The sequence below is a fragment of the Haliotis asinina genome, chromosome 4 (assembly GCF_037392515.1).
Source record: "Haliotis asinina isolate JCU_RB_2024 chromosome 4, JCU_Hal_asi_v2, whole genome shotgun sequence".
NCBI classification, from domain to species: Eukaryota; Metazoa; Mollusca; class Gastropoda; order Lepetellida; family Haliotidae; genus Haliotis; species Haliotis asinina.
This window is the reverse complement of record NC_090283.1, coordinates 26170350-26192314: the sequence shown is the minus strand read 5'-3', so window position 1 is coordinate 26192314 and position 21965 is coordinate 26170350. Positions and strand designations below refer to the sequence as shown.

General features: G+C 40.4%; 1 protein-coding gene across 7 annotated transcripts in view; it reads left to right on the top strand.

Moving 5' to 3' along the window:
- The first annotated feature begins 5319 nt into the window (after window positions 1-5319).
- LOC137281424 (sodium/hydrogen exchanger 9-like) overlaps window positions 5320-21965 on the top strand; it is a 49959-nt gene continuing 33313 nt past the window's right edge. For all 7 annotated transcript variants that reach the window (XM_067812644.1, XM_067812640.1, XM_067812639.1 and 4 more), the window contains exons 1-13: window positions 5320-5584; window positions 11222-11466; window positions 12328-12405; window positions 12816-12892; window positions 14266-14363; window positions 15397-15502; window positions 16027-16165; window positions 17143-17248; window positions 17925-18013; window positions 19031-19150; window positions 19366-19477; window positions 20727-20880; window positions 21622-21682. In XM_067812644.1, the coding sequence (XP_067668745.1) occupies window positions 5326-5584; window positions 11222-11466; window positions 12328-12405; window positions 12816-12892; window positions 14266-14363; window positions 15397-15502; window positions 16027-16165; window positions 17143-17248; window positions 17925-18013; window positions 19031-19150; window positions 19366-19477; window positions 20727-20880; window positions 21622-21682 (1644 nt within the window). In that variant the 5' untranslated portion in view covers window positions 5320-5325. The remainder of the gene's footprint in view (window positions 5585-11221; window positions 11467-12327; window positions 12406-12815; window positions 12893-14265; window positions 14364-15396; window positions 15503-16026; window positions 16166-17142; window positions 17249-17924; window positions 18014-19030; window positions 19151-19365; window positions 19478-20726; window positions 20881-21621; window positions 21683-21965) is intronic.

The following is a 21965-nucleotide window of genomic DNA, read 5'->3' as shown; positions in this document are numbered from 1 at the left end:
CAGTGATCCACAGCGATGACGTGTCAGCTTAGTCAGCTAGTCTGACCACCCAATCCCACCCACCCGAACTCTTAATATGAACGGGTTGCTGGAGACCAATTCTAACACGGATCTTCACGGGTCTCTTGAATAAACATGGTATGCTCTCTGCTTTGGCTCTGAAGTACCCTTTGGTGAATGCACGTGGGAAATTGTGAACTCGTTCGAACGGCCAGTCGTTCGCTAGGTATGTTACAGGTACCCGCAGTTTGTGGACAGTTTTTTTTGCCGGAAGTCACGATCATGACTTGTAAGCTGATTGCACAATGACTATCACTGAGAAAAAAGGGGAGACCACTAAGGATCCTCTCACTGAGGTGCTCCATAAACCATCTCTTTCACCAAAGCTGTTCTTTACTCGTGAGTGGGAATGGTTTTTACGCCGTTTTATTTATAAATATTCCTGCAATATCAAGCCGCCAAACACTAGAAATGGGCTTCACACATTGTGTCTGTGTGGGGACTCGAACACAGACCTTCAGCGTGACGAGCGAATGCTTAAACAACTAGGCTACACCACCGCCTCGTTCCATACGAGCGTGTGATTGAGTATAGTTTTACGCCGCACTCAACAATAAATAGCGGCGGTGTGTAAGTATTCGAGTCTAGACCAGACAGTTTAGTGATCAACAACATAAGCATCGATCTGCGTAACTTGGAAGCGATGACAGCGAGCTTGATCACCCGATCCTGTTAGTCGCCTACGAAAGGAGTAGGGCACTCTGTATATGTATTCAGCCTGTTCAATACATTCTGTTCATTCTGTCTTTCTATGGAACCTGTATAATGGGAATGGTTTCTTTCCATGGGTACCATTGTCTTGTCCCCACGGAGATTCGATGTTCGAGACGGCCCATCCTACAAAGCTAGGCTTGTTTTATCAGCGATTCCGTGAGTCAGATGATCCTGCACGCTGAGAGGGTTTAGAGAAGGTCATCGTCTGGCCTGCAACGAAAAATATCGTTAAAAGTCAATTTATTAGAGTTATTATACATATATTGTGTTTGTTTTATCACCCGTCAACTTCCGAGAAAACCTTTTTAAACATGTCTGCTTCGAAATCCATTATTTTCAGACCGCCTTTATAAATCTGGATTATTGCTAGCTTGGCGTCAAACTCTGACGTCTTTCAGAATAAAGTATTCCATCTGTAACTATTACCGTACAGTATTACGGGTGTATCACAATACACTATTCAGAAGGAACGGTTTGCTATGTATTTTTTCTCAGAACAGGTATGTTCAATCACAAAAGTGCATGAGGTTGTGTGATTATATCCAGGTTAAAATCTGCACAGACTTTCAGTCACAGTGAAGTTTTCCAGTGCATATCATTACATACAATAATCCCATCAAAAAAGAATACACAGTCCCTCTAACCTCAATTCGGGATTATCACAACCATAACATGATATGGCCACTGTATGTAGAAAATATGCTGTGTATCTGAGCTCCAGATAAGGCGCGTATTTGCGTATTTTACTAAAACAAAAATCACATTTACTCAATTACAAATACGGGAGTACAGAGAAACTCATAAGGATCACCGAAAACCCAACATCTCTATAATACCTTGAGTACTTTACTCAGTTAATTAAACTGGCTTGCGTATGATAATTTGTTGTGGCGCCCAAACTCTATAACAACGTTAGCAAATGTTAAGTGATGATTATATAATTATACATATACTATCATGGCCGTAGTCACTGTCCGGAGTGTACTGTAGCAGTCACGTGACTTCCATGTTGTGTGTTTGAAAATGGCTTCCAACTGTTTGGCAATATGAGAATTACAAAAAAAACTTAGGCCTATTGAGAAGCATTTGTATTTATGTGTTTAATAGTGTGACTTGCCCGTTAAGGGTAAGAAACTCTGTGTAAAAGTACTCGATTCTATAAACTAGTGGGAGTACGCAACATGCTGGTTACTCTTCACACAAACAGACATGGAAGGAAATACCCAATTGCTGGAGAAATTATTTGGAAATCTGTGTGTATGTATATACAAAGAATAACACTTAGTATCAGACACAGACGCTCCCGGATTACGGGCACCATGCAGAATCACAAAACATTGCAATGAAAGATATATGCCACTACACAAAACCTACAACAGTAAAACTGTAACCGGTATGGCACAAAAGCGGACCGCTGAATTGAGTGAGTGAGTGAGTTTAGTTTTACACCGCACTCAGAAATATTCCAGTTATATGATGGCGGTTTGTAAATTATCGAGTCTGGACCAGGCAATCCAGTGATCAACAACATGTGTCAAGAAAGTCAGCAAGTCTGACCACCCAATCCCGTTAGTCGCCTAGCTCTTACGACAAGCACAGTCGCCTTTTATGGGAAGCATGGGTTGCTGAAGGCCTATTCTACCCTGGACCTTCACGTGTCCCGGTGGATTGAAGTCTAAACTATTGAAACTCGAAAACTAATGAACATAACAAACTCAATGAAACGCTGATCATAATCAGAACACCATACCAACTCTGTGAGGTTTTTGCAGAATATTTTTCCTGAAAATTAAGAAAAAAAGTTGTTTAACAAACTATCATTAAAATATTGACACAGTTCACTATTTGTTACGAGGGAGGAGTGCAGAGAAAGGGACAGCCAGTTGTGCATGGAGACGGCGCAGCACAGTTTATGAATGCATTACTTTCTCGGCACTTGTGTGCACGTACTTCGCGAACACCTGGCTGTGCCATTCTCTGCACTCTTCCCTCGTAATAAACAGTGAACTGAGTCCGTATTTAATGACAGTTTGTTAAACAACTTTTTTAATCATCAGGACAAACATTCTGTGAAATCATCACAGAATTGGCATGGTGTGTAGATTATGATCAGCGTTTCATTGAGTATGTTATGTTTATTAGTTTTCGAGTTAAATTGCAATTCATCGGTCCGCTTTTGAACCAAACGGACTTACATGATTGCTGGACTGGTTAAAAATAACTGATTTTACGAGCGCTTTTCTCCTCATCTGTCCAGCTGATTTGATTTCGTTTGTTATTAGTAATCTGATAGTGAGTTAGGTTTTATACCGCTTTTGGCGCAGAAATATCACTGCGGGTGACACCAGAAATGAGTTTCACACATTGTATCCATCCATATCCATGGAATCGATCCCGTGTCTTCAACGTGACGAGCGAGCACTTTCGCCATTTGGCTACCCGACCACCCATTTTGACTGAAAACAAAACATCCATCGAAATTTTTTTACTGGTTAATTTTTATGTATCAAAGTATTGATATAAGATTTTTTTAACGTTGAAAGTGCAACCTTGATATGATAATTTAACCACGGTCTTGTTATTTGAGCTAAGGATATTGCTTCAGGACGCGAGGCACGGTCTTGACACAAATTCTGTTAGTTATTTAATACGGCAGTCGACAATATTCCAACATGGCGGGGGTGCAGACAATCCGTCGATGTACAGCATGAACACTGATATAGGCAACTGGGATAGGGCAAGTGTCAACCAACTGATCACTCGATCCAGATTGTCGTCTTTTGCGAGAAGCATACGTTGCTGAAAACCAATTCTCAACCGGATATTCACGGGTCTTGACAGAAATGGCACCTTTAGTAAGGTTTGCATTCTCTGCAAGAAATCTACCAAGACTCCTCTGCAAGAAAATACTAAATTGCGCCCCGTCAAACATGTGAAGTTTGGAGCCACACTGAAACGAGTTGATTTGACATGAGAGTGAACGAGCTATGTTCTACGTAGAGTTTACCAATATTCCATCGATATCAAACTGTATCCATGTTGGGGATTGAATCCCGGTTGAGAACTGAATCCGCGTTTTCGGTTTGACGAGCATGTACTTTAGCCACGAGTCTACCCTTCCGCTATATCGCATATGACACGAGTTTAACACTCACCGTCAAAACTGTCATGCCTCGATAAACTAAATTACTTTTCAATGTACTTCAGCTTAACTGTTCCTGTGTTATCCTCAAGCATGTGCCGTAAGAGGTGACCCGGGATCGGATGGTCTGGCTTGGCTGACACATGCTCATGCTATTGATCACTGGATTGTTTGGTCCAGACTCCATTACTGACAGACATTGGGCATATAACTTAATATTGTCGAGTGCGGAGTATAACTAAACTCACTCACTCACATTACTGTTTAGGTCCCAATTGTTCACTGTCCTAAATTCAGAAATCGGAACATCAGCCAAACCAACTAACTCTGAATGAACCTAAATGGCAAACGTTACAATTTACACGCCAGACATAGTCTGACATACAAATCGATGACTCTATGTGCTGGATTAAGACAGTTGGTGGGCGGTTTGATGTGAATAGTGTAATGTGACATCACGCGAAGATGAATATAATGAATTGATAATATCAGACCTCCACATTATGACGTCACAATGCATATACTCTAGCAAGTGCCCGTCCCATCATGCTGTTACGGTAACGCAATTCTATTTATGGAGAAAATTTTAGATTGGAACAGTATTATTGATTCAAGACTAGATATTACTTCAGGGTATTTTAAATCGGAATTTCACTATTTGGTATGCGATAAAATGTATTAATTGTCATGGAAATATCAATAATCAATGATTTCCCAGACTTTAATTTGGACAAGCGTATTTGATTTCTCAGACTATAGAAAATATTGAAATCAATGTGTGAGATTGGTTTCACCACAATGGGACAAAATGCGAAGCCTTTTCAGTTTTGAGTTAGTGATAACTGAAATTCGTTTCCACCAGTGTATTTAGCTAGTAGTCGGGACCAAACACAGTTCGTTTTGTCAGTCAGTTCGTTATATAAGGGTGTTCAGTATAAACGCCGTTTATTGCAAATAACAGTAGCAGTAGTGATATGTCCCCAGTAACGAGCCATGAGCATAGTTTGGGTAGCATGTATAGCTTCATTATCTTTTCTTGTCACGACTAAGCTCCGAACGTTCCAGAATCTAAAATGTCGCTAAGTGAATTGTTCTGGTCAATAACCCAAATCAATCTGCACTTTGTCCTAGTTCTGGACAGCTATATTGCGTGTGAGCCTAACGACACACGCTTGGCACCGAATCATTCCACGTCATCGGAATGAAAATGGCAAATGCACTCCCAGTCACTGTCATCGGCCCTCAAAACAAACATCCCAAACGTACATATGTTTCACGCTCCTATAAACATACTGAACAAGTGGTGTGAATATAGCCCTCGAGTCACCATCTCGTGTTCTTATGTCAAAAAATATAACTGTAGGTCATTGCGTTTTAACCGGAAGTAGCAAAGTGGGAGTGAATTCAGCATGGCGGATTGTGGAGTGATCGCTGTGATTGTGACTGTGTGTTGTTGCATGTCTGCAGCGATGGCGGATCAGCCGGCAACTATATCGCCTGCAGCATCAGATATTCAGAAAGAAAAGACTGTTGCACTGCAACACACTACAGATAGTCTTACAATTTTGATGTTGCTAGGACTTCTAATGTTGACAATTTTGACAGTCTGGCTTTTCAAGCATCGGCGATTTCGATTTGTCCATGAGACGGGACTTTCAATGATATATGGTGGGTTTGTAATGCACGAAGTAAACGTTGATGTTCATGTCGTTGAATATAATATTTCAATGTCCTTTCTGATCGTATTTGTTATCTGACTGTGGTTGTATTCTGTTTCGCATCAATATCAGCTGTTTTGACAAAACCACAAAACCGAGGGTGTGGCCTTAGAAACAGCAACCTCGTCCTCTCGCATTTATCAAAATAAAAAACGTGATATGTTTGCAGACATATATACCCACCCCAGTGTTCAAATTCTGTATGATTCTTTATTTTGCGTGAACTTTGCGTAATATTTCCTTGTCAAACATGAAACACTATTATTAGTTTTGCTGTGTCCATTTGTAGTGTACAGCAGATTCTATGTAATACAGTGGCAGGCTTATCTTGAATGTTATTGTTAAACAGTAGACAGACAGTAACATACAGAACAAGTTGAAAGTGATGAAATGATTAATTCATGAAACAGGGAATCAAGTCATTGCAGAGTTTTATTTGCTGATGAATTGTAAGGAGCAAAATAGATTCTGTACCGTTCATCATTGCCAGGAAAATCTTAGGTGTTCATGTTGATGATTTACCTTCTACTTTTACAAACCATCCACTAAGCCCCCTCAAGAAGGATTTTATCTGACGATCTCCATGTTTTATTTCCTCTTACAATTTGGCTGGCAATACTTAGTGCCGTGTTTTGAAACCAATAGATTTAAAAACATTTTGTACCATCTAGTATTAGGCTTTTAGATGATTGTCAGATTTTGTTTTACCTCTGTGAACTGTATGTACTATGTACATGCATGTGTCATTTGTCTTATGTTGCTGTATGTGTCATGTATCTTATCTTGTTCAGTTGTGGACTCTCAGATGTGAAAAGAATTTTCCCCTGTGGTTAATAAAATATTGTCATAGGGTTGATGACAGTGAAGATATTCTCGTAAATTTAATTCTTTTCCAATTTAAATGTTTGCTTCTCATTGATTGAATTCTACTGCCGAAAAAATATCAGAATTAATGTTTGATTCCTATCTATGGTTTAACAAGTTTATGAATGTCTCTGTGACCTATATGCTGTGCCAAGGCTGTGAATACCTATGTGCCATAGTTGCTGTATTCAACCACTTATTGGCAAACAAGGATTAGTTGGACCAGAGTAGAGAATGTGTTAACAAGAAGTAATCGGTGCAGAGCAATGAGCAATCCCGTTCTGTTTGTGAAAGGGAGAGCAGATGTAGGTTAGTGCATGTGCAATGCATGATGATGAAATTGATTCCACATGAAGCTGCGCATGCCCTGCTCTTAAGACTCTCACGTGGTAGGTGTAGCAGCTACACTTGATCACGGATCACAGACAACTTGGGGCCCCTTCACCCACAAATGCATGCGCCAGTGGGCATCACTCATGCATCCTAATGTGGGTGAAATGTCAGGTTGGTGCTCAACTTATCCTTGTTTGCCAGTATGAGCAGAACAGGTAAAAATGTATGATCTATTTTATTTTGTGCCATGGCACCATGTGAAAGGGATCCAGTTAAACTCATACAAATGATAATGTTGTGACCAACATGAAGACATTTGACTGACTGCATTGTCTTTATTTAAGAAGTTTGTTTCATTTTTCAGTTCTGGTGATTTCTTCGTTTGCGACAACATGTTTGTCCTGGTTATTTCTGTATGTTTATCATCTAACATGGAAGGAGAGCACTTCAGAAATTGTGGCATAAACACCAGTTTAGCTACATTTCATTACAGTTATGTTGCCATGGTAACTGAACCAATAAATTGATATGCCAGGTATGAAGTTTCTTGCTAGAACTGAAAGTTTGATCATATACTGGCCATCAGTGCCTGGATGGAATATTGATGAGTGCAGCATTGAGCAACAAGCACATGATTTCAGTATCCTCATTGGCAGATCCAAAGGGGTGGTGTGGGGTGTGGAGGTGGAAAACAAGGGGGCTCAGACAGAGGTTAGATATGTCAGTCATAGTGTTCTGTTAGTTGTATTTGTTTTATGTCAACCTCATCAGTGTATGAGCTATGTGGGTGCTTCTTGTTATGTCTTTGTATCCCTGTTGCTTATATTGATATGAATGCTGTTAGTTAAATGATTGTCTGGTCCAAACTTGATTATTTACAGACCACTGTTAAATGGTTGGAACTTTGCTTTTGATGTTCTTCACTGATAGTGTAAACAAGATGTTGATGTTAACAAATATAGCATTGTCAAAAATCCTTGTATTGACCACATTTATGGGATGCATTTATGTATACTGTGAGATCTCAGATGTCCTTGGTTTATGCAAAAGGATCTATGTGCTACGAGGGCTGGTCAAAAAGTTCTAAGCCTGCATAATTTCTAGACTGTTGACACCAACTAATCTTAGGCATGTTGTTTTTATAGAGTTCTTCATCAGCATTTCCAGTTAATTTACTCAAATAGATCTACTAGATCGTAAGCAGCAGGCCTCGAAGCACACTGGGGTATACATACGAGTACAACGTGAGAGATGTTGAGGGCTGGAGTTCTGATTTTACATGACAATGCTTCGTCTCACACCACTCGATTGTCAAAGTCTGCAGTACATCATTGTGGCTTCGAAGAACGTCCTCATCCTCAATACTCACTTGACCTGGCCCCAGGCGACTTTCACCTATTTCCATAACTGAAGGAACATCTCCATGGATAACGCTATGCCTGTAATGATGAGCTCAAATCTGCTGTACTCGTATGTATACCCCAGTATGCTTCAAGGACCTGCTGCTTTCGAACTAGTTGATCAATCTGAGTAAAATAGCTGGAAATGCTGATGAAGAACACTGTCCAACAAAACTCCTAAGATTAGTTGGTGTCACCAGTCTAGAAGTTATGTAGAACTTTTCGACCAGCCCTCGTAATCACCTAACAGTATGTTGTCAAACAATTCTATGAATGCAGCAGGTTAAACTTGATTCATGCACTATTTAATCTGACATTCTGTTATAGAGTGTTATCCATGGCAAAGTGGCATCTGAACTGACTTTAATCACAGTGTGTTAGTTCAGAATTTCAAGCCCTGTGAACATGGTATCTGTTAAACAAACACTTTGTCTAAGTCAGTGCTCACTAAACATCTTTATTTGGCACTGTAGTAATTGGCTGCTAGATGAAAAATGATAATAATTTAGATGATATACAGCGTGTAAACAAAAGATCTTTGGACAATAGGTAAGGGATGAGGTGAAAATCCCTCATCTATTGTCCAAATATCTCAGGTACATCCATCCAAAATTAATTATCATGTGTTGCAGGCTTGACGATGACAGTAGAACATATGTTGAAACATCGTCTATACAGAATAAAGAAGTTCCTCATTCTCCGCTCACTAAAATCAATTCTGTTAGGAAGGGTCAAATTCAGTTTGTGATGCAGATGAAACTTGAAGCTACTGTCGACATTCAGGAATGTAATTCAATACAGTATGAAGGGTGTATTAGAGCTACTGTTGCTGCGCTATTCAATACTGCTTCAGAGCATATATTTAATTTCAAAATTACCAGCTTTTAGTTTACTGGACACATGTCACAATATTTTGTTTGGTCAGCAGACTATCTCAGAGATGAATTGGTTTGTTGTTTTATGACACCTCACATTCCAGTAATTTGATTGAGGTGATCAATTCATCTTTGTTTTACGTTACCCAGAAATATAATCCGATATGCATAAGTGTATAGAGTGGATGCTGAAATATCATGGTATAGATGCTGAAAAATACAATATACTGTGTACTCTAGGATGCACAGTGAAAATTTTGTGATTAGAAATATAAGTTTATGTAATTAAAGTTGTCATGGAACGTTAAGTACAGTCTGTTGCATCCTCATATTACCTTGTGAACCCATGAAGATCTGGAGTAGATTTAGATTTGGTATTCAGCAACCCATGCTTGTCATAAGAGGTGGCTAATGGGATTGGGTGGTCAGGCTTGCTGGCATGGTTGGCACACATCATTGTATCCCATTTGCGTAGATTAATGCTCATGCTGTTGATCACTGGACCCTCTGGTCCAGAGTTGATTGTTAGCAGACTGTCACTATATGGCTGCAGCAACAACCAACCAACCAACCAACCATTACCTTACAGTACCCTTGTGTTTCATGTAAAGACTCTTTGGATTAGTAATTGGGGGTCCTGTAGAATCCTAATGTTATTGGTCAAGGTAAAACCCTGCAACTGTGGGTCAGATAAACCAGTGATTGATATCATGAGCATCCCCCAACACACTTATGACTCTTTCTCGTCCAGAGGTATACCAAACAGTGAAGGAAGTAGACATTTTGTGTCACAAAAGTAGCTATGGACAATTTCTTACTAGGATGGAGCAGAAATTTATACGCAACAGGGCAATGTGATATTTTGTTAGTAAGAATGTATCTGATGTTGCGTATGTATCTATTACCTAGAGTAATTCCCGGTTGATATGAAACATATTATATCACTCACCTGACACCTGATCATCCCTTATGCATGTGTATTGCATAATAACATGTGCTATAAACTATGCTATTACATTTACTGTAGACCAGCTAATAACATATACCTTAGACCATGTAATAACATACTACAGTCCATGTAATAACATACTATGGGTCAGTTATTAACATATGCTATAGATTATATATTAACATGCTATGGACCAGATAATATGCACTTTTTGCATTACATCAAAACGCCTTTGTGTCACTGCACGATTCTAGTCTGCCTCCTCGTAATCAAATACAATTACATTGCATTACATCATAGCGTAACTGACGTCATGATGCATGTCAGTTGCCATTGCCTCGTACAGCCTGCAGCAGTGAATTATTCGTTGTTTCCCATTTATCACTGGTGGAAACATTACGTTTTTGTTTTCCAACGGATAAAATGTCTCAGTTCGACTCAAAATGTAATCGTGACACAGTAATGCTCGCAATGTTTACATTCCTACAGTGCAGTCGTGGAATGTCGCTTGACTGTCTGGATGTGCTGATCTAAATCTACGTTGGTAGTAGAAATGTGACATTCATATTGCCCTGAATGGTTTATTTTAATCACAGATGCAGTTATAATAATTTAGAGACGATATTTAACCCAAATGTAAACCGTCATCAAACTGTTTAACATTTGTTGTTTGGTAACGTTCATCTTAATGTAGGGGGACAGACACATCAATAGAACAGTGTGCCAGTTAGCTCTGTGTGAGGATTCATAACTTAGGTCACCGACAGTTTGTTTTCTACCTTAGATTAATAGTAATTATCATAAGAAAGTGTTAAATTTTTTATCTTAGAAAAGAAATACAGTTTGCTCTACCATCATGTATAGTGTAATAAAGCACAATTTCACCCTGAACTATTATAACACTACAGCACTCAGACACATGTATTCAGTAGTTCAGGGTGCAAGTCTGCTTCATTATACCGTACAAGGTGGTAGAGCGAACTGTATTTCTTAACAATAGACCATGTAATAACATGCTTTGAACAGGGTAATAACATATACAATGTTTTATGTGCTATAGACTACATAATAACATATTTTATGGATCAGGTAATAACATGTATGACAGACTGACTTAACCCGATTCAAGTGTTTAGGAATAATGTGTATGGTTACCATGGTTACAGGACTGATTGTTGGCGTGATCATCAAGTTCATCTATGCCACACCCACGCCCTCTGTTACCCCAGATGATTCCAAAGTGTGGGCTCTTCTGTCAAACAACTCCAACACTACGTTCTACTCTGGGAACGCCCCACCTTCACTGTACATGAACCTCTCAGACAGCAAGAACTCCACCGACATTAAGACTTTCAAGTATAACCTGACGAGTGATGGGTCTGCCAATCCTGAACCCATGCTGGAGAAAGCCGTGAGTGTGCTATCTGCCTGAGTTGTGTTGACGTGAGCTTTAGGTGTTCGGGGCAGAATATTGCCCAGTATGACCCTGGGCAAGATCTAGACTTTTTTGTACCCCACCCACCTGCTTTTAAGATCGCTACACTGCCATTGCATGCAGTCAATTAAAATATCGTCTAAACATAGTCATGGGTGATTGGCATATCGATCACCACTCATGACACCTACCAGTTCTTTATTGTTACTTCTTCAAGTCGATTTAAAGTCGATTTTGACCCTCAACTAAACAATCTTGACCCATATGGCGGACGATAGCAAACGTCGACCAATGAGAGGACTTGCTTTAACCACACCCCCATTATGTGGCCTTAGCGTCCTTGCTATTGTCCGCCATTTGTGTCAAGATTTTATGGGGTTTTTTTTAAAAAATTAATCCTTGCAATTACACGAGGCCCTGTGGTGTACATGGCAGAGTAGGTCCCAGTAAGACCCTGTAGAGAGCTGTGAGTGGTCGGTTAGGGTTGTGTTGATATGAGCTTGAGGTGTACATGTCAGAATAGGGCCCAGTAAGACCCTATAGAGAGCAGTGAGTGTGGACTGTCTGTTACGTTGATGTAAGCAAAATAGGGTCCAGTAATACTCACCAAATTTTGGTGCATATGTAAATATTGAAGAGTTTTCCTACTTGGTCATTCTACCTTCATTGGTAGTAAGAACCCTTATCACCTTAAGTCTTTTGATATCTGTGAAAGATTATAAGGAAGTGATAACTTGATTGTGTCTAGACTGAATCAAGTTAAGTGTATGTAGATGAACAAAGTTCTTTTTCTGAATAGATGAAGTTATGTCAATTTAACATTCGTTCTTTCTACAGGTGACATTTGAACCTGAGCTGTTCTTCAATGTGATGTTGCCTCTGATTATATTTGAAGCTGGGTACAGTATGAAGAGAGTGAGTATTGCCCATCTGTCTCTGTGGGAAGGTTATCAGTATTGAAATTGTTGCTAGTCCTATCCTAACTCAAGAGCAGCCAGAAGTCAACTTGAGTTCTTCACAAAATTAATTCAAGTGGGTGCCAATTGTTTCAGCTACAGAGTGAGCGAGTTAAGTTTTATGTGGCTGTTGGCAATATTTCAGCCATACCACAGCAGGGGAACCAAAAATAGACTTAACAGTGAGGCAACTCCACCACCCAAACTGTATTTGAATTCCATCAATTTAGGTGAGCTGGAAAAGTACTTGACTGAATATCATTTCAACCATTTTTGGAATAATATTTACACAAAAGAATTAATTAAAGTGAAATGAAAGTTGCCATCTATGATAGTTGGCGAATGCATTTTTATTGTTTTGTCTTTCAGCGACATTTCTTCAAGAATCTTGGGGCCATTATAATGTTTGCCTTTATTGGCACCACTATATCCTGTCTGGCTGTAGGGTAAGTGATATACCAATCATGAGGTGCACCTATGTACCTGACTTACACTTACGGAGGGGTACACAAAGTTCATAGTCTAGACCCTTGTCAGACTTCCATTTTGGTGGAAGCCATGATGGCTGAGTGGGTTAGATGGCCGATTTTGTTTGCTGGAGAATAGCTGCCTGACTATGAGAGTGTAGGTGTGAGTCCCAGAAGGGAGTCTACCCAACAAAGGAAGTAGAATCTGTATTATACTGAGAAAGTATAAATCCCAATTATAACATTTCTGACCTCAAAAGCATAATATTATCAAAGTAATGATTGGTCAAACGTAATGGATGACCATGGGTCAGTGTGACCCAACAGTACAAATCACTGTTCATTATGTCCTTCACTTGTTTGTATGTCAAGTGCTGTGCAGATTTGTCTCTGGTTTAACAGGGTCACAGATAATGGGGTGTACAGGTGTAGTGTACATAATGAGATAGGAGATAATATAAGATTTCAAGCGTATCATGCATGCACATAAACACCTTTGTATGTCTAACACATATACAGTTTCATAACTGAAAAGTTGTTTAATATATTGAATAACAAACCACATGACTGGCTCGCTCACACAAAACATGTCAGTACTCCCTCAAATTCTCAGTACACATCTCTTGCAATATGAGGTGTAACTGCACTCACACCCCTAAATGTTATCTAGGGTCTGTAAACATAAAGTGTGCATCCCACTATATATTAGGTCAGCTCTTGTTTTCCCAGAATAAACGCATTTGTGGCTTTTGTTTTGGAGGGACAGGTTTTACTTTTCATTAGTAAGCCTGCTTCTCAGGTTTTACTTTTCATTAGTAACACTGCTGCCCAGGGTTTACTTTTCCTTACTTTATATGAACATCAACATTCAAGTGATACATGAGTGTTTGAAATCAATTGAAAAATATCATTCAAGATTAAACTCAAAGTACAAAGGTTTTCCGAAGCTGGATTAGAATCGCAATTTTCTCATCCGTAGGCAGACGCTCTACTGCACGGCCATTGGGCCGACGAAGGTGTAGGAATTAAATTGTCTACTTAGAGTCACTGTCCTTAAATTGATTTTATACGTGCTTCAGTTATTGTTATGTAGCTTCATTAAGTGATCATCTACATTGTAATTACCCATAATTGACGGTATATATGTTGGAGAAAACACTTCTCCTCGGTTTTGGTAGACAATGTAGAACCATCAGGGTTGGGAAATCCTCCCTCCCCCTCTGGTTTTACATTGTCTACCAAAACTTCGGAGGCATGTTTTCTCCTATACTTAAGTGGTTTGAGGATCACTGTAAGTGGGTGCTCTCAGTCTGTGTTGGTGTACGTTGTAAACTGACTGTTTGTGTTTACAGGGGGACGATGTTTGGACTGACACGTATAATGTCCTATACAGAGTTCACTCTCAATGACTGTTTCTTCTTTGGAGCCATCATCTCTGCCACAGACCCAGGTATGTCCAACAGTGTTGAGATGAAGTCTAAACAGTGGAGTCCTTGACCCTGGACCCAGGCTGAAGGGTAGCCTTGACAGAGGGTGTGTGACCTGGTTTTGAGGGGTAGCCTTGACAGGGTGTTTGACCCAGGTTGAGGGGAGCCTTGACAGAGGATGTGAGACCCAGGTTGAGGGGTAGCCTTGACAGAGGATGTGTTACCACAGCTTGAGGGTAGCCTTGACAGATGGGGTGTGACCCGGGTTGAGGGGTAGACTTGCAGTAGGGTCTGTGACCCACGTTGTGGGTAGTTTTGACAGATGGAATGTGAACCAGGTTGAGGGTAACCACGACAGAGAGTTTGTGACCTGTGTTGTGGGTAGCCTTGACAGAGGGTGTATGAACTGCGGCTGAGGCTAACCTTGACAGAGGATGTGTGACATGGGTTGAGGGTAACATAGACAGAGGGTGTGTGACCCAGGTTGAGGGTAACATTGTAGGAGGGTGTGTGACCCGGGTTGAGGGTAGCCTTGAGAGAGAGTGTGTGACCCAGGTTAAGGGTAGCCTTGAGATAGGGTGTGTGACCTGGGTTGAGGGTAGCCTTGAGATAGGGTGTGTGACCTGGGTTGAGGGTAACATTGTAGGAGGGTGTGTGACCTGGGTTGAGGGTAGCCTTGAGATAGGGTGTGTGACCTGGGTTGAGGGTAGCCTTGAGAGAGAGTGTGTGACCCAGGTTGAGGGTAACATTGTAGGAGGGTGTGTGACCTGGGTTGAGGGTAGCCTTGAGATAGGGTGTGTGACCTGGGTTGAGGGTAGCCTTGAGATAGGGTGTGTGACCTGGGTTGAGGGTAGCCTACAATGTAGCACCTGATAGTTTTTGCAAAATAACATCCACTCTCCTGATTTGCGCTTTTAATGAAAAATAATTCAAGGCGTTAATGTTTCAGCTATATTTTGAGAGGTCACGTTTTAATAATTGTTCACATGTAACAAACTTGCGTGTTCACATCAGATATGTTTACACAGTGTTTTACTAGTTTGTGTACTATTTCAGTGACGGTACTGGCACTTTTTCATGACCTCCATGTCGATGTGGATTTGTACGCAATTGTGTTTGGAGAAAGTGTCTTCAACGATGCAGTGGCTATAGTTTTATCTGGGTAAGGACGTCTCTCTGACTCAACATACACGTTGCATTGGACATTTCTCTGACTCAACATACAAGTTGCATTGGACATTTCTCTGACTCAACATACACTTTGTATTGGCGCGTCATGATAATAAATTGAAGTGAATTGTTCGTGTATGATGTTTTGTGTATTTTAGGGAAATGCATGTTGAGTATTTATGTTACACAAGTGCCCAGTTGTTTCAGTCATTTTTCACAAATGCTAACTTCTAGAAAAGAAAATAGGGGATATTGCATCGAATAAATATGTACTGAAATATTCCTTTGGCCCAATATTGCACAAGCTTGAAAGAAGAGGTCTGATTCTGGTTTAAGTTATTTGCCCAGCTGATTGAAATTATTCAAGTTTCAATTTGATATTCAATAAATCCCAGATTACCACCAATAGTTTAGATACAGTTGGAATATTTCTGAGTGCGGTGTTATTCAACAAACCAGCTAACCAACCAGTATTAAAATATTCTACATGTATGCTTCAATGATTTGATGTTTCAGATCTGTGGAAACATACGGACAACTCTCAGGAGGGAAAAAGTTTAATGCAGAGGCATTTTTTAAAGCTCTTGGCAATTTCTTGGGAATATTTGGTGGTGCTTTTGCCATTGGATCTCTCATGGGATGTGCCACAGCACTTGTATCCTTGTTGAAGCTTGTGAAACGGGGAAGTAAACTGAATTTAGCAACTTTCAGATACTATGATCTTATACTTTAGGACATGCTTTAGCTCTACGCTGGACCTACCTGTGATGGTCCAGGGGTAGAATAGGCCTTCAGCAACCCATGCTGCCATAAAAGGCGACTATGCTTGTCGTAAGAGGCGATTAACGGGATCGGGTGGTCAGGCTTGCTGACTTGGTTGGCACATGTCATCGGTTCCCAATTCCGCAGATCGATGCTCATGTTGTTTGTCACTGGATTGTCTGATTCAGATTATTTACAGACCACTGCCATATATAACTGTAATATTGCTGAGTGCAGCGTAAAACTATACTCACTCACTCACTCACTCTATGCTGGACCAAGATCAGATTTGAAAAGCGAAAATGGCATAAAACAGGCAATGAAAATGGTAGATGACTTTCATCTAACAAAGTGTTTGACAACCACATGAGTTAAAATGGATGGTGAGTGTTTTGCTGCTAGACACATTTGACGCAGGAAGCTGCACAATGCCCTGAAGTTTGATTATTGAATGTGTGACATTAAAGATTTTACTTTAAAAAAATCAAGATTGATATTTCCCTTTGGACTTGATTCCACAACAATTTACAATTTCGAATTCACAATAATTTATTCTAACTTAACTTGTCCTAAGCATTATCGGGTTTAGGGTACTTTTTCATTATTTGTTGTTAATATTTCCATAATCTCTACTTTGTCACTATCTTACCCTTGTCTGTGGGTGCCCCTAGATAGTAATCATGTAAGGTTAGCATCCCCTCATGCTGTCTTTCGGTGTTGAAATTGAAATATTGTTGGAATAACATCCCACTCCGGTGGTAGTATTTTAGGTGTAACACTTTAAGTATATGGCTTACAAATCCACATACACTACCATTCACAATCATGGCATTCTCTCAAAGACACAGGATAGATCCTTGACTAATGCAGATCACAAAGTTCACAAAGATCCGTGACTTCCCGCTGCTGGAGACGGCACTCTTCTTCCTCATGTCATACAGCTCCTTCCAGACAGCTGAAGTGGCTGGGCTCACGGGTAGGACACACTTTCCCTTCTCCACATCCATTCCCCATTCTCCCCTTTACATCTGCCCTTGACCCTCCCAGACTCCCATATATCGACCAAGACTAAGTAAGATCCTCCCTGAGTCCCTTGTGTCCGCCCAGACTAAGTAAGATCCTCCCTGAGTCCCTTATGTCCACCCAGACTAAGTAAGATCATCCCAGACTCCCATATGTCCACCCAGACTAAGTAAGATTCTCTTACACTCCCTTATATCCACCCAGACTAAGTAAGATCCTCCCAGACTCCCTTATATCCACGCAGACTAAATAAGATTCTCTCACACTCCCTTATATCCACCCAGACTAAGATCCTCCCTGACTCCCTTATATCCACCCAGACTAAGTAAGATCCTCCCTCACTCCCTTATGTCCACACAGACTAAGTAAGATTCTCTCACTCCCTTATATCCAGTAAGTAAGATCCTCCCAGACTCCTTATATCCACCCAGACTAAGTGACTCTAAACCTCTCCTCCCCAGACTGGGGTTTGTGGGGTAGCCAAGTGGTCTAAGCGTTCGCTTGTCATGTTGCAGACCTAGGTTTGATTTCCTACATGGGTACATGTGAAGCCCATTTCTGTTGTCCCCCTGCTGAAATAATGCTTACTTCTCTAGACTGTTTTCCAGAATGTTGTTTTGTTGTTGTAGGTATTGTTGCAGTGTTATTCTGTGGAATCACTCAGGCCCACTACACATACAACAACCTTTCTGCTGAGTCTAAAGACCGAACAAAACAGGTATGTTAGAGTCTGGGGATTCGCATGCGTTGAAATCTAGCATCAGTGAAGAGGACTCCAAGGCAACATCATTATAAGGGCGCCTGTGAAAGTGCCGGGGTAGAATTGGCCTTCAGCAACCCATGCTTACCATTAAAGGCGACTTTGCTTGTCGTAAGAGGTGGCTAATGGGATTAGGTGGTCAGACTTGCTGACTTGGTTGACACATGTCATTGGTTCCCAACTGCGCAGATTGATGCTCATGTTGTTTTTCACTGGTCTGGTCCAGACTCGATTATATAGCTGGAATATTGCTGAGTGCGGCGTAAATATAAACTCACTCACTCACTCACTCACTCAGTAAGAGATTCACATTCAGTGTGGACCTGAGACCAGTGAAGGTCCGGGTTAGAATTGATCTTCAGCAACCCATGCTTGTCGAGAGAGGCAACTAACCGGATCAGTTGATCACCCTTACTGACTCGGTCGACATACGTCATTGTACCTCAATAGCGTAGATTGATGCTAATGCTGTTTATCACTGAATTGTGTGGTCCAGACTTGATTATTTACAGACCATCATCATATAGCTGGAATATTATGAGTGTGTCGACATCGGCAGTATTACATAGCCATATCGTGACAACATGAGTGTGAGAGATGGAGTGAAGAGCATGTAACATGTTATAGGATGTAACTCTGCCTAAGTAAACTCATAAACATAAAGAGACATTCTTAACCACACGATGTGTCATCATTTTCTTTCCCAACTGAATTATATAAAGAGTTTTCTAATTTTGTGGCTTGAATGTATTGAGCAAATGCATTTTTATGAAAGGCATTGTCTCTTTGCTCATTCTCACTGAAGTAAATATGGAAGTGATTCATTATATTACCTTATGATGTAGTGTTTTAATTGAAATATGAAAGTCCCCGTCATAACCCTGAGATGTAACGTTGAAGATGTAGATGTTTCCTAATTCAAATACCAAAGGAAAATTCCTCCAGGTTGGCTCATGATGTGTTTTTCGTCCACAGTTGTTTGAGCTGACAAACTTCTTGTCAGAGAACTTTGTGTTCCTGTACATCGGAGTGTCCATCTTCACGTTTCAAGAGAGCAGGATTCGTTGGGATGCTGGATTCATATTTGCTTCATTTGTATCCTTTTCCTGTTGTATTTGTGGTGTTACAAGGTTGAAGGCTATGTTGTGGATGGTGGGTGGAGGTTAAAGGCTGGGGTGAAGGTTGAAGGCTGTGCTGTTGGTCGAGTTTGAAGACTTTTAAGATTGAAGGCTAAGGGCTTTGGAGGTAGAAGGCTGTCGTGTGGGTGGAGACTGAAGACATGATCAGATGTTTCCTTAGCAATCCACCAGCTTGCTATAATCATTGGTAGACTTTTGAATATCTACCCATTGTCCTTCTTGCTGAACCTGGGGAGAACCAACAAGATCGGCTGGAACTTCCAGCACATGATGATGTTTTCAGGTAAGTACTTAGCCTTACATACAAACTACACCTGCTTTCAGAACTCTGATATATCTGCCTCAGCAATACAAGTGGTATTTATGAATATGTCTGCTTCAAAGATACAAGTGGTATAGAAACCTATTACCCTTAAGATAAATTTTTAAAATTCTGATTGGTCCGTAGCCAAAGCGTACAAAGTTGTGAAGGTGGATTTGCCGGTGAAATCTGTCACGTGACACTCTACACTGGTTGTACAAATGGCCTTGATTTTTAGATGGAATTTGGCTGCTGAAGAGCTGATAGCTTCAAAATTTTAGTTTTGTCGCCTACAATTATTAGTCTAAACTGAGATTTAAAATTATTGTCATAATTTCCTATTTGTTTGTGTAAATAAAAATATGATAAACATGAAATGTTTGTGTATTCTTTAACTAAACCTCAAATTTGATTGTTTTCGTCATAAAAAACAAAAAAAGTCATCACTTAGAGAAAATCACAGTGAAAATTTTTCATCTCATTCTGTCAAAGGCTGGATGTTGTTTTTTAAAGATAAATGCAGTAAAGAGATCTTAAAGGTGATATATTTGTCATAGTGTTTTGCAAGGTTTTTTGGAACTCCTCGATATCTCCGGGGTATATGTTCCAGTAAGTCGCCACTATACCCTGGATGCATCTACAGCTAAGCCCGATAAATGTAGGCTGGCCTTTTATTGAATCAGGAGTATACGCCTGGAAATTGAACGAACCAATCACAACTAACTTCCGCTTTTTAAATTATCTAACCGATTAACTTGGCAACACGAACTATGAAGAGGTTCTCTGAAAGACGCAGAAGGAGTTCTTGCATATACTTTTTTTTAAATTGTCGGGCCAATTAATGTGTCTGTATGATTCCCCCAAATCTGAGTCGCATTGCAAACAAATCTTTGCAGATGTGACCACTGTCTTTGTTGACACTGGCAAGTTCAGGTGTAACGACTGCTTAGCCGATTGGCTACTGTGAGAATGCGGAGCCAGCAAAGGGAGGTAATAAAATTTTCGGTCTGAGCTGTAGATGCATCCAGGGTATAGTGGAGACTTATCGGAACGTATACCCTGGAGATATCGAGGATGTATGGGGCTGTAAGACCATTGTAACTTCTGTATTGCTGTGCCTGAGTGAAAACAGAATTTACAAGGGTCTTTCAGTCCAGTTCACCCTTTCAAAACACTGTGTGAGTAATAGTTTTCTGTTTCCAAATCCCATGTAATTTATATCTGTCTGCAGGTTTACGAGGCGCCATCGCCTTTGCCCTGGCTATACGTAATACGTCAACAGTGCCACGGCAGTACATTGTGTCAGCGACAATGATCATCGTCCTGGCAACTGTAATCCTGTGTGGAGGCCTCACTACTCCAATGCTGCAGTGGCTCAAAATAAGGTGAGATCTCAAAACTTTCTCAGTTCACCCAGCAGAAAATGGGTACTGGGTGGGATGAGTCATATGACTATTAACTGTCTAGTGCCTGACAGGCAGCTTGGTTTGTCCAGGGTCATGATGTCGATCATGTTATATGGCTTACATGTGTTGTGTGGATTTCAGTGTGCATGTTGTTATTAGAAAATATCAAACAGGGGATTGAAATATTAACGAGTATCGAGGGCTTTTTAGTGAACCTGATAGTGGGATGATAGGATAGCCTTGTCGCGCTGAATACCTGGGTTCGAATCCCAATATGGGTACATTGTTTGAAGCTCATTTGTGGTGTCCCCGTTATACTATTGGTTTAATATTGCTAAAGGCCACATAAAACCTCACTCACTCACTCACTCACTCACCGAGCCTGCCAGCAAGTCCTTGTTTACTGTGTTGATCTCAATATTGGTTTTAGGGGTCCCAGTTATGTGATATTCCACCATGATGTGACTTTTTAGCTGAGAACCTCATGTCACAATGACCCTTTATTTGCTATTGCAATGACCTGATAATCATTCATAATGTGATGTAACCTTGACCTCTATGATAATGTGACCTACAAATTTGATTTCATCTTGACCGCAAAAACAATATTACCTCTGTATTTTATGTGACCTTGACTTCAGTGACATGGATAGATGTTGATATATTGTGACTGCATTAACAGTGTTACCTTTATTTATGTGACCTTGACCTTTTCTCCAGGGTGGGTGTGGATGAAGAAATGGAAATGCAACAGATGCCTCCCTCCAATGCAGTGAGGAGTGTAAGTACTTACTTTACTTACTGTACAGTACACACTCATATAACTGATGCACTAACTCTCTAACCTGAAGACATATCAGCCCCCATTTTTCATTAATCACAAGAATGTGCTTTGTATATCGAGTAGATATCTTCTAAAGTTTTTGACCTGTGAAGGTTCGGGGTAGAATAGACCTTCAGCAACCCATGCTTGCCATTAAAGGCGACACTCACTCACTCTAAAGTATTTTCCACCAATTTTCTGTCTTCTTCGTATATTGAAGAGATATAGTCCTAGTCTTTTT